The following is a 12,422-nucleotide window of genomic DNA, read 5'->3' as shown; positions in this document are numbered from 1 at the left end:
AGTCGCGTTGGTTCTGGAGCTTTTTACAGAACTGTTCGTCCTTTTGTGCCCGAAGACTCGGCTTTGGTCCTCTGTCCTCTGTTTTGGTCCTTTGTCCCGGTGCCAGAGCTCCTCCCGGTCTCTTTGTTTACACAGGCCACGGCGCGCACTCCGCGGCCTGTTGCGCTTGTGTCCGGCCCCGGGGCTCGGTGACAGTCTGCTTTGGACGCAGGGCGGATCCGTTTCCCGGTGTAGTGTCCGTGTGCAGAGTGAGGGTCCGGTTTAGGGATGGGGGACGCGGCGGAGTGCGGGGTGAAGGTCATGTGCAGGTTCCGTCCTCTGAGCGACGCTGAACGGGCGCGAGGAGACCGCTTCGTGCCCAAGTTTAACGGAGAAGACACGGTGGTGCTGGCGGTGAGTCCGCGCACACGCGTGCACCCGCACTTTATTAAATGTGAACTTAAAGAGGAGGGAGGGGGGGTTTACAGGAAATGACAGGACACACTGCCGCTCCTCTAGACCGGCTCAGGTCCTCGTTATACGGGTTCTGGCTTCAGATCCCGGTATGATCCAGTTCTGATCCTGGTTGAACCTCTTTCTGTTTCAGGGAAAGCCGTACATCTTTGATCGAGTTCTGCCTCCAGACTCAGAGCAGATCCAGGTTTATGACACCTGTGCCAAACACATCGTCAAAGGTGAGCTCTGGTCTGGACCGGGTCTAGACTGGGTCTAGACTGGGTCTGGGCCGGGTCTGGGCCGGTTTGTTCTGTTTTTATACTTCTAAACGACGTTTTAGTTGAAAACATATTTATATATTTTAAGATAAGAAAAAAAAAGGCACACAACGGAACATGTACCAGCACATTGCACTTTTAACTTTTAACTTTGACAGGTACTTTGCCATCAGGTGTTACCCTTGTGGGTACCACCTGATGGCCCTCAGATTACCAAACCTTTAGTGTTACAACATAACATTACATTGCATAACATTACATTACCTATCTATCTCTATGTCATGATGTCAGTTTTCCCTGTCCTCCCGTGCTCTCTCCCCCTCCCCTACCTGTGTGTCTGGAGCTGGGTGGAGTGCCTGACTCCTCCCGTGCACACCTGGGGTGCATCAGCCTAATCACCACCACCTGCTGCTGAGTACAAGAAGGCTTGGCAGTCTACACTCGGTGCCAGACCGTCCGCGTGTAAAACGTGAATGTTTCTTGCTAAGCTTTGTTATATGGTACTTTCCTGCAAATGCTCATTTGGATTTATGCACCCTCCAGATTCCTGCCTCTACTCGCCCAGCTCCTGCCGCCACGTTCCAGTCCCGGTATCGCTTCCAGCTCGTCTTGTCTCCTGCTCGTCTCGTCTCCTGCTCGTCTCGTCTCCTGCTCGTCTCGTCTCCTGTCCGGTCCTGGTCTCTGGTTTGTCACCCGCTCCCCGCTCTGGTCTTCGTCTGCTCCGCCCGCCCTGGTACCGCACCTGCTTCTATCCCCGTCCTGGTCCTGTCCTGCCCGCCTCTACCTGCACCGCACCCGCCTGACCCGTCTCCCGCTCCCCGGTTCCTGTACCTGCTCTTGTGACCTGTTTAAAGACTGCATTTTCACCGCTGTAAATAAACACTGTTAAAACTGCTCTGGTCTGCATCCTTTGGTCCTATCCGCACCGTTACGACAGAACGGTCTGGCCACTATGGACCAAGCAGGCTCAGATCCGGACCAGACGCGCCGCCTCACGCACTCTCACCCCGAGGCGGTGCTGGGTCAGCATGAACAATCCATTCGGACTCTATTGGAGCTAAATCAGACATTGTCCCAGCAGGTGGCACAGCTTAACCACCAGGTGGCCGCGCTCCTCGTCACCCCGCCTGCTGCAGCCGGAGCGCCGCCACGCCTCCCGGAGCCGAGAGGCACGGATCCGGAGCCGTATGCTGGACAACCTCACCTCTGTCGCGGATTCCTGTTCCAGTGCGAGTTCATGTTCCAGCAATGCCCTTCTCGTTTCAGCTCGGGGGCCACCAAGATCCGATATATATGTGGATTACTCCGGGGCAGAGCTCTCCAGTGGGCAGAGGCGCGCCTAATGAAGACGTCTGTGGATAGCCTGGATTTTAATGAATTTGTGTCCACGTTTAAGCTGGTGTTTGACCACCCGCACTACCAGGACAATGCTGCCTCCCGGTTATTGACTCTCAGCCAGGGCTCCAGGACGGTAGCGGATTATTCCATTGAATTCTGGACACATGCGGCGGAGCTGGACTGGACGGACAGCGCGCTGCGGGCTGTGTTTGTGCGGGGCCTGAACGAGACTTTGAAAGATGAATTGGTTTCCCGGGACGAACCCCCCGACCTGCGGACCCTCATCTCCCTCACTCACCGTATAGACAACCGCCTACGGGCTCGTCGCCGAGAGAGACGCCGGTCACCGGTCCCGCCGGAGCCACGCGCTGCCCCGCCCCCGCCGGATGAGCCCATGCAACTCGACAGGACCCTTGTGTCGGCCGAGGAGCGTCAACGGAGGCGTCGTCTGGCCGGGGCTTGCCTCTACTGCGGTGAGCGCGGACATTATGTGGTCACTTGCCCAGTTCGGCCAAAAGGGGGGGCCCACCAGTAGCACTGGGAGTACTGGTGGGCGAGCAACACATCCTGGACTCTTCTAATAGACTGCGGCTCAGCGCCACCCTGTGCGTTCGCACAGAGACCTTATGCGTTTCCGCCCTTATCGACTCCGGGGCTGAGAGGGACTTTATTGATGCCCAAGTCGCGGAGCAGCTCGGGGTCTACCTGGAGCCCCTCGAACGCCCCTTAAATGCCCAGGGGCTCAATGGACGTTTTCTGGGGCACATCACTCACATCACAGAACCTGTCACCGTGATTCTGTCCGGCAACCACCAAGAGAACCGTCAGTTTCATGTCCTGTCCTCCTCCGCTTCTCCTCTGGTCCTTGGTTACCCCTGGCTACGCGCCCACAACCCTGTTTTCGATTGGGCCAGGGGCGGAGTTTCGGGCTGGAGTCCCGATTGCCACGCCAAGTGCCTTCGGTCCGCCCTCCCTCCGGCCGGGAGGTCCGTTCCTGTCGCTGATCCGTCCCCAGACACCCCCAATCTGTCCTCGGTGCCTGCTGAATATCACGACCTGGGGGAGGTTTTTAGCAAGAGCAAGGCCCTCTCTTTACCGCCCCACCGTCCATATGACTGCGCCATTGACCTCCTGCCGGGTGCCCCACTACCATCTAGCAGGCTATATAACCTGTCTAAACCCGAACGCGAGTCAATGGAGGACTATATCCGTGGGTCCCTGGCTGCCGGAATCATCCGCCCGTCCACTTCACCCGTGGGAGCGGGGTTCTTCTTTGTGGCTAAGAAGGACAAATCCCTGCGGCCTTGCATTGATTACCGGGGTCTGAACAATATAACTGTAAAGAATAAATACCCGCTTCCCTTACTGGACTCGGCATTTACGCCCCTCCACGGTGCGACCATCTTCTCCAAGTTGGATTTGCGGAATGCGTACCACCTGGTGCGCATCAGGGAGGGAGACGAATGGAAGACGGCCTTCAAGACACCCCTGGGACATTTCGAATACTTGGTTATGCCCTTCGGTCTCACCAACGCCCCTGCCGTATTCCAAGCCCTCATCAACGATGTGCTCCGTGATTTCCTTAACCGATTCGTCTTTGTTTACTTGGATGACATCTTGATTTTCTCGCGGTCCCCCCAGGAGCATCACCAGCACGTTCGCCAGGTTCTCCAGCGCCTCCTCGAGAATAAACTGTTCGTGAAAGCTGAGAAATGCGAGTTTCACGCAGAGGAGGTCAGCTTTTTGGGCTTCATTGTGGGGCGGGGCCAAGTAAGAGCTGATCCTGAAAAGATCCAGGCTGTCACTGAGTGGCCCGTTCCTACCAGCCGGAGACAGCTCCAGAGATTTATCGGCTTTGCCAATTTTTATAGACGTTTCATCCGGGATTTTAGTAGGGTTATCTCGCCCTTAACTAAACTCACCTCTCCTGCTTTGCAGTTTGCCTGGTCTCCTGAGGCGCAGACAGCCTTCGAGAAGCTTAAGAGACTATTTACCTCCGCTCCCATCCTGCACCAGCCCGACCCTTCACGGCAATTCATCGTGGAGGTCGACGCCTCCGACTCGGGAGTGGGGGCCGTGCTTTCGCAGAGGTTCGACCCCCACAACCGCCTCTGTCCCTGCGCCTTCTTTTCCCGGCGACTGTCCTCGGCCGAGGTCAATTATGACGTGGGGGATCGGGAGCTCCTTGCCGTAAAGCTGGCCTTGGAGGAGTGGCGCCACTGGCTCGAAGGGGCGGAGCAACCATTCATCGTCTGGACCGACCATAAAAACTTGGAGTACATCCAGTCCGCCAGGCGCCTCAATCCCCGTCAAGCTCGTTGGTCCCTCTTCTTCAGCCGCTTCAACTTTCTCCTCACCTACCGCCCCGGATCTCGGAACGTCAAACCAGATGCCCTCTCCCGCCAGTTCGCCCTGGAGGATAGCCCGGTCACCGCAGAAACAATTATCCCCTCCTCGTGTGTGGTGGCCGCGGTCCATTGGGAAATCGAGGACACCGTCCGAGAGGCCCAGACCAACGACCCCGACCCAGGTAACGGCCCTCCAGATAAACTGTTTGTTCCCGATTCTGTCCGGTCTCAGGTGCTCCAGTGGGTCCATGCCTCCCGTTTCGCCTGCCATCCTGGTGCCGGTCGCTCTCTCTCCCTCCTCAGGAGACGCTTCTGGTGGCCCACGATGGACACAGACACCCGGGCTTATGTCGCCGCCTGCCAGGTATGTGCTCGGGCCAAGGCCTCCCACTCACCCCCTTCTGGTCTCTTGCATCCTCTCCCAGTTCCTCGTCGCCCTTGGTCCCACATCGCCTTGGACTTCGTGACGGGCCTTCCCCCTTCCCAGGGGAACACGGTGGTTCTCACCATTGTGGACCGCTTCTCCAAGGCCGCCCATTTCGTTGCCCTGCCTAAGCTCCCCACAGCCAAAGAAACTGCCGACCAGCTGACCAGTCATGTCTTCCGACTCCACGGCATCCCGGTGGACATCGTGTCCGACAGAGGGACCCAATTCACCTCTCAGGTATGGCGGTCTTTCTGCGACAGTTTGGGGGCCACGGTCAGCCTCACGTCCGGGTTCCACCCACAATCTAATGGGCAGACGGAGCGGGCCAACCAAGACCTGGAGTCGGCTCTACGGTGCACAGCCTCCGCCAACCCCGCGACCTGGAGTACTCACCTGCCCTGGATAGAGTACGCTCACAACTCCCTCGTGAGTTCCGCCACTGGTATGTCCCCCTTCGAGGCATCGCTGGGATACCAACCCCCTCTCTTCCCCACGGAGGAGAGGGACCTCGCCGTCCCGTCTGTTCAGCGCCATCTCCAGCGCTGTCGCCGGATCTGGAAGAAGGCCAGGGCGGCCCTTCTTCGGGCTGGAGCGCGCACTAAGGCGACGGCCGATCGCCACCGTGTCCCGGCGCCCGTATACCAACCTGGCCAGATGGTTTGGCTCTCCGCCAAGACGATCCCGCTGAAGACGGACTCCCGTAAGCTGTCCCCCCGATTCCTGGGACCGTTTAAGATCATGAGGATCATAAATCCATCGGCGGTGCGCCTCCAGTTACCCCCGTCTCTCCGGATTCATCCGACCTTTCACGTCTCCCAGGTTAAACCAGTCCGGACCAGCGACCTGTGCCCTCCGGCCGATCCCCCACCGCCCGCCCGAGTCATTGACGGCCACCCGGCGTTCACCGTCCGCCGCCTGATTGACGTTCGTCGCCGTGGTAGGGGCCTCCAGTACCTCGTCGATTGGGAGGGTTACGGTCCGGAGGAGCGATCCTGGGTGCCCAGGGCACGCATTCTGGATCCCGACATGGTGAGAGACTTCCACCGCGCTCATCCTGACAAGCCTGGGGGTCCACCAGGAGGTGGACCTTAGGGGGGGGGTACTGTCATGATGTCAGTTTTCCCTGTCCTCCCGTGCTCTCTCCCCCTCCCCTACCTGTGTGTCTGGAGCTGGGTGGAGTGCCTGACTCCTCCCGTGCACACCTGGGGTGCATCAGCCTAATCACCACCACCTGCTGCTGAGTACAAGAAGGCTTGGCAGTCTACACTCGGTGCCAGACCGTCCGCGTGTAAAACGTGAATGTTTCTTGCTAAGCTTTGTTATATGGTACTTTCCTGCAAATGCTCATTTGGATTTATGCACCCTCCAGATTCCTGCCTCTACTCGCCCAGCTCCTGCCGCCACGTTCCAGTCCCGGTATCGCTTCCAGCTCGTCTTGTCTCCTGCTCGTCTCGTCTCCTGCTCGTCTCGTCTCCTGCTCGTCTCGTCTCCTGTCCGGTCCTGGTCTCTGGTTTGTCACCCGCTCCCCGCTCTGGTCTTCGTCTGCTCCGCCCGCCCTGGTACCGCACCTGCTTCTATCCCCGTCCTGGTCCTGTCCTGCCCGCCTCTACCTGCACCGCACCCGCCTGACCCGTCTCCCGCTCCCCGGTTCCTGTACCTGCTCTTGTGACCTGTTTAAAGACTGCATTTTCACCGCTGTAAATAAACACTGTTAAAACTGCTCTGGTCTGCATCCTTTGGTCCTATCCGCACCGTTACGACACTCTATTTAAGGCTCCAGCAAAGGGGAGGGGGGCATCCCGTCCCCAGGTGTTGAGCCGACCAGGTCAACTAGTTTTTTCCAACGCTGGCGGTCTAGGGCCAGCTGCTCTGTGACCTCTACGGTGACTCCAAGTTGTTGGAGGTCGCCCGCGATGACGTCAAGCCATCGGGTGCGGGGCTTGACTCGTGGTCGTTTCCAGCCTTCTGCCTTTGGGTCAAACTGGAGGATGGCTCTCGTGGGATGGTCAGCAGGAAGGTGGAGGACATGGCCAAACCAGCAGGTGCGAGTTGTGCAGCCAGGCAGGATGCTCTGGGCTGGCGCGTGCGAGCTCTGAGCCCCTGGTTGGAAACTTGCTGGGGCCACCTGATATTTTCGATGGTGCGGAGAGCTCTGCTATCAAAGCCATCTACTTTGGCAGCCAGAGTCTTGTTCAGGGGCCATGTCTCCGAACCATACAGCAGGATGGAGAGTGTGGCGGAATTATATATCCGGAGCTTCGTCGTGCGTGAGATGGTGGAGTGTCGCCAGAGTGGCTTCCAGAGGGACTGCAGGGCTGATGTTGCCAGGGCTCTTCTACGGTTAATCTCTGGATTTAGGTCCCCGTTGTCCGTCACTATGGACCCCAGGTACACAAAGCGCTTCACAGGCTCTACAATGTCATTGCCAAGCTGCAGGGGGGGTGGATCTGGCCCATCACTGACATGTATAAATTTGGTCTTAGCCCAGCTCACTTGGAGGCCAAGCTTCCCTGCCTCTTCACTGTATATGCCCAGAGCGTCTCTCAGCTGGCTGTAGGATGTGCTGAGCAGAATGGTGTCGTCAGCGTACTCCAGGTCGGTCAGATGGTAGTCGCCAAAGGACACTCCGGGGACCCGCTCACAGACCTTGAGCATCAGGTGGTCAATGATGCAGCTGAAGAGGTCGGGAGCAGCCACGCAGCCCTGACGGACGCCACTGGAGATGGAAAACCAGTCAGAGTCTCTGCCGTTAATGCGGACACAGCTCTGTGCATTGCCATAAAGCAACTTGAATAGGCCCTTGGGTGGTGCTCCAAGGGCCTGTAGGATACTCCACAGTGAAGCATGGCAGACGATGTCGAAGGCAGCCTTCAGGTCTATGAACCCAATGTAGAGGTGTCGGTCTTTACGGAATTCATAGGTCTTCTCTATCAGCAGACAAACGGCAGAGATGTGGTCAGTTGTGGAGCGGTTAGGCATGAAGCCAGCCTGCTGGGGACGGCGACTACGTCTGATGGCTGGGAGAGCACGGGTGAGCAAGATCCTGGTAAAGAGCTTGCCGGGGATGGAGAGAAGGGTAATGCCTCTGTGGTTGCAGCAGTCTAGCCTGTCACCCTTGCGCTTCCAGAAGGGTAGAATAACCCCTCTGGTCCAGTCGCTGGGAAGTCTCTCTGTCTCCCACACCTGATTGTGTGGGTGAGCCACTCGACAATGCCATCACCACCAGATTTTAGCATCTCAGCAGTTATGGAGCAGATGCCGGGGGCCTTTCTGTTGTTGATTTTATTCAGAGCAGCTCTGACTTCTTCTGGGGTGAGAGGGTCTGTGCTGCAAGCGTTGCTGATGGATACGTCATGTGCAGTGGCTGGGATGATGGAGTCAGTCGGAATGGAGCTGTGCTGCAGGAGAAGGGTGAAGTGCTCTTTCCAGCGTTCGAGGCAGGTTGCTTCAGTTTTATTTATTTATTTATTTTAATTAGGACAGTGCATATTAATCAACATGTCAACAAACAGCATCAATGTAAATATGCCGGAATTAGCACAATAGATACTTTACATCCTTTGTCCTAAGGCAGGTCAGAAACAGAACATTTAGAGAAACACACAGATGAGACAAAAGTGCACATAGACATGACAACAAGTGAACCACAACAGACCATATTCTGAGTTTAAGATGCCCCAAGGAAAAAAAAAATAAAAATCTAGACGTGTGAGCATGTTTGACTATTTTTCAACCAATGTTTCAGAGTGTTCTTGAAGGTTGAAAAGGACCCACAGTTCCTGACATGGGCCGGTAATGTGTTCCATGACTGTGATCCTCTGTCAGACGTCACCATTTGGCCAAATTTGGTCCTGTGTCTCTGTACGTCACAGTCTCCTCTGGTCAATGCTCTGGTATTAACTCGGTCAGTCGTTTTTTTAATTATAAAATCCATTAATGGTGGAGGAGCAAGTCCATTTAAAACTTTAAAAATAAGGCAAGCGTCCATAAATACCTGAGAACTTTCAAGATCCAGAATATTATATTTATTTAAGATATTACAATAGTGATACTGTAGAGGCTTTTTGTCCAGTGTTTTCAATGTTGTTGTCCAGTTGTTAAGAGGTGGCCATCAGAATCTTTCACCAGGGCTGTCTTGATGCGTGGACCATTACGAGCTTGGCGCAGCAGACTAAAGACCCGGCACATGTTGTTGTTGTTGGCCCCAGACTCTAGGTGTTCAGCTTCTGCCTTCCAGAACCTCTCACGGTCCTCGGCTGTAGCCACATTGCACAGGTAGTTCAGCCGCCGATACTCCGGGAGGTCGCCCCGGAGTCGGGCCTCGCGCCGGCGGTCGATGATGTTAAGAGTCCTCTCCGATATCCAGGGATTTTTCGGGGAAGGTCGTGAGCATCCGAGGGCATTGTGAGCTGACTGAATGACGCTCTCCTTAAAGGTTGTCCACTCGGTAACTTTGTCCGGGGCCAGGGCATCGAAGGTACGGCGGACAGAGCGGCTGAAGTCTGCAGCAATGTTTGGATCAGTGAGTAGGGAGGAGTCCAGGTGAGGCGGGGTCTTGGTGTGCTGGTTGGCTCGCAGCTTTAGCTTAAGCTGGCCCACCAGTAGGCGATGGTCGGTATTGCCAAGCTCTGCTCCTCTATAGACACGGCAGTTGGTGACAAACGACTTCCAGCGTCGAGATATAAGGATGTGGTCCAGCACTTTCCTGGTTCTGCCATCTGGGCTGTACCAAGTCCAGTGATAGATGAGTTTCCGGGGAAACCAGGTATCAGCAACACAGAGGTTGTTCTGGTGGCAGAGAAGGAGAAGCGGTTGCCATTGTCGTTTGTGATCTTGTCAGCAAAAATTGTGCCAACAGGTGAGCCTGCGGGCCGGTCGCAACTAGATAGAGTGGCGTTGGGGTCCGTGAGAATGATGGTGATGTCGTTTGGGCAGGCTGGCTTCTTTCTCTGGTCGGTTTCGTAACAAAAGGATTTCTCCTGGGTGGGTTGTTGGCCCTCTGCAGAATAGTCGGTTGGTGGGGCTGCCACCTTACAGCGTACCGACACGCTGGGGTCTATGTTCATCTGGAACCTACCCTGGAGACCGGCCCGCCTAGGGTGACTCTACCAGGAGCAAGCTCCTGACGGTATCGCTCTCCAAGGTCCCGGGAACACACAAGCCCCCTCGCCACGTCAAGGCCAGACCCGAGAGGAGTCACATTACATTACACTACATTACATTACAATACATTATATTACACATTACACTCTTAATTTATAAATATTTAGTTTGCTGTATATTTGTATATTGTTCCTCCAAGTCTTATTTTGTAGTGTGTGAGTGTGTATTGATTATATTGTTTACATTTTATATTGTATTGTATTTTTCACCTGCTCAGGGACGACAGATGGAAACGAGCTTCGACTATAATCTGGTGCAAGGCATCTTTAATGTTTTTTGCACTTTGTCCCTTTCAAATAAACTAAACTAAACTAGACCTTTTCCAAACATGTTGAATTATAACTATTACAGAAAGACAGTTTCCAAGGTAACAAGTGAGTCACAGCCACCTCCTCTTGGCCAGGTCAGCTCTGCGGAGAGGCTATCTGCACAGTCATGTTATATTAACATGAACATTATAATGAGTTGTTATAAGTTTATTCATAGAGACATCTTAAAGACCTAAATAAATACAAAGCCTAACAAAAGCCCTGCAAAATGTAATGTTCCACAACACAGCTTTATTCAACATAATTGGTGGAAAAGAGAAAAGAGCTGGATCAATGCCTAACCCCCCTTCCCCATCTCTTTTTTTGTGATTCCTATTCGTCTCTGGTCACTGGTCCTGGTCTGGTCCTGTCCTGGACTGGTCCTGGACCGGTCCTGGTCTGGTCCTGGTCTCGTCTCTGGTTTGGTCCTGGTTTGGTCCAGATGTACTGGGTGGATACAATGGGACAATCTTTGCGTATGGACAGACGTCTTCAGGAAAGACCCACACCATGGAGGTTCAAAAGCATGTTCAGATCATCCTCTAAACTGGTTCAGATCCAGGTTAAACCTCTCTGTGTTTCAGGGCATCCTTCACGATGAGGAGGCCGAGGGCGTCATCCCCAGAATCGCCTCAGACATCTTCAGTCACATTTACTCCATGGACCAGAACCTGGAGTTTCACATCAAGGTCTGAGTCTAAGTCTAAAGTCGTGTCACAGTTTAGCGGCTGCATCCTTCAAAGAACCTGACGTAGGCTGCTCCTCCGCGTAGCCTCCACTGCAAAGGTGGGACAGGTCTAGCCCACGGAGCAACTCCCGTCACCCAGCAATCGAGCCATGCTGCTAACGCTAAGGCTAACACTAATGCTAACCACACGCACCACACATATTATGCACATGGATCGATTACAAAGATAGTGTGATCAAATAGTTGGACCACGAGCCCAAGATATTATAATAAATCTCATTCAAATCTTATGGCTAAAAACACAAACATTAAAACTAGAGTAACTTTTATAAATGTAAACAATTTGAAAATTCTCTTGTAATAAAATATCCAAAATGACATTAAAGTTTCAAATAAATAATTTGAATTCTTAAAGTAAGATTTTAATGTGAATAGTCAAACATTAAACCCTTTACGCACATTATAAAGTTAGTACAAAAACAGTTGTATGTCAGTAAAGTTTGCAAAATGAACAGGTGGATTATTACGGCTTAAACATTATTTAGTCCATGTAAATGAATTAGTTATGATCAAAAGAGACAAATAACTGTCAGATCTCACAGTGACTCTAAAGTCAGTATAGACACAAACATCATTAAAACACTAATAATCTCGTGGTCATTATGGACCAATTGTGTTTTGATCTTTAAACATTCTGCTTCTTGTCACACACTTCAAATGTGAAGTACAAATCTATTTTCTGAAACTGGAACATTACTATGGTCCACTTCCTCAATGATAAAACCATTTAGGTGTTCTTCAGCTAAAATTAAAAGAAACTATCTTTACTCTACATTTAAATGAAATATTTTTTTACTCCTGCAAGAAATTAGAAGTTAAACCTAAACTTTCCGCACACACTGCAGTATTAGGGACATAAGGGACAGAGCGCACGGCCTGGGCCTGGATGAACCATAGATGCTCCACAGGTCTGCAGGACCAGCTCCTCCTCACAGACTCTGGATGAGGGACAGACATGACCCAACGCACTTAGACCACTCTGTATGTCAGTATGTTTGTCCAGGACGACTCAGCTCTGTCCGCTGCACAGCGGGATTATGGGCCTTGTGTTTGAAAGTCCTGCACAGTCAAACCTGTAACGACAAACACATTAAGAAATGTACAAAACTATTACAGGTTAGAATGAAATTAGGTTCAGAAATATAATTCATATCCACTGGACATTTATATAAATGCAAGCAACTAATGAAGTCAGCAATAGTACACATTTGAGAAATGCTCATTTTCACCATTTAAATTGTGATTTCAATTTGATCATGATTGATCTTGCAGTCCTCATTATCACTAGTTTTCAACAGGCAATGCCACATGTCCCATACCTCAGGGGCAGTAGTCTCTGTTGGCAGTAGGAGCTTTACCAAGTTTATGATTAGGTTT

The 12,422-nt window shown here is 52.9% G+C and overlaps 1 protein-coding gene across 1 annotated transcript in view; it reads left to right on the top strand.

The window, feature by feature from the left end:
• Positions 1-267: 267 nt before the first annotated feature.
• The window catches only part of LOC117389380 (kinesin heavy chain-like), a 31,134-nt gene continuing 18,979 nt past the window's right edge, over positions 268-12,422 (top strand). Inside the window, exons 1-4 of the mRNA XM_055230621.1 lie at positions 268-393; positions 587-674; positions 10,740-10,813; positions 10,882-10,986. Coding sequence (XP_055086596.1) covers positions 268-393; positions 587-674; positions 10,740-10,813; positions 10,882-10,986 — 393 coding nt within the window. The remainder of the gene's footprint in view (positions 394-586; positions 675-10,739; positions 10,814-10,881; positions 10,987-12,422) is intronic.

Source organism: Periophthalmus magnuspinnatus, chromosome 21, assembly GCF_009829125.3.
Source record: "Periophthalmus magnuspinnatus isolate fPerMag1 chromosome 21, fPerMag1.2.pri, whole genome shotgun sequence".
Taxonomy (NCBI): Eukaryota; Metazoa; Chordata; class Actinopteri; order Gobiiformes; family Gobiidae; genus Periophthalmus; species Periophthalmus magnuspinnatus.
This window is presented reverse-complemented; position numbering and strand designations above follow the sequence as displayed.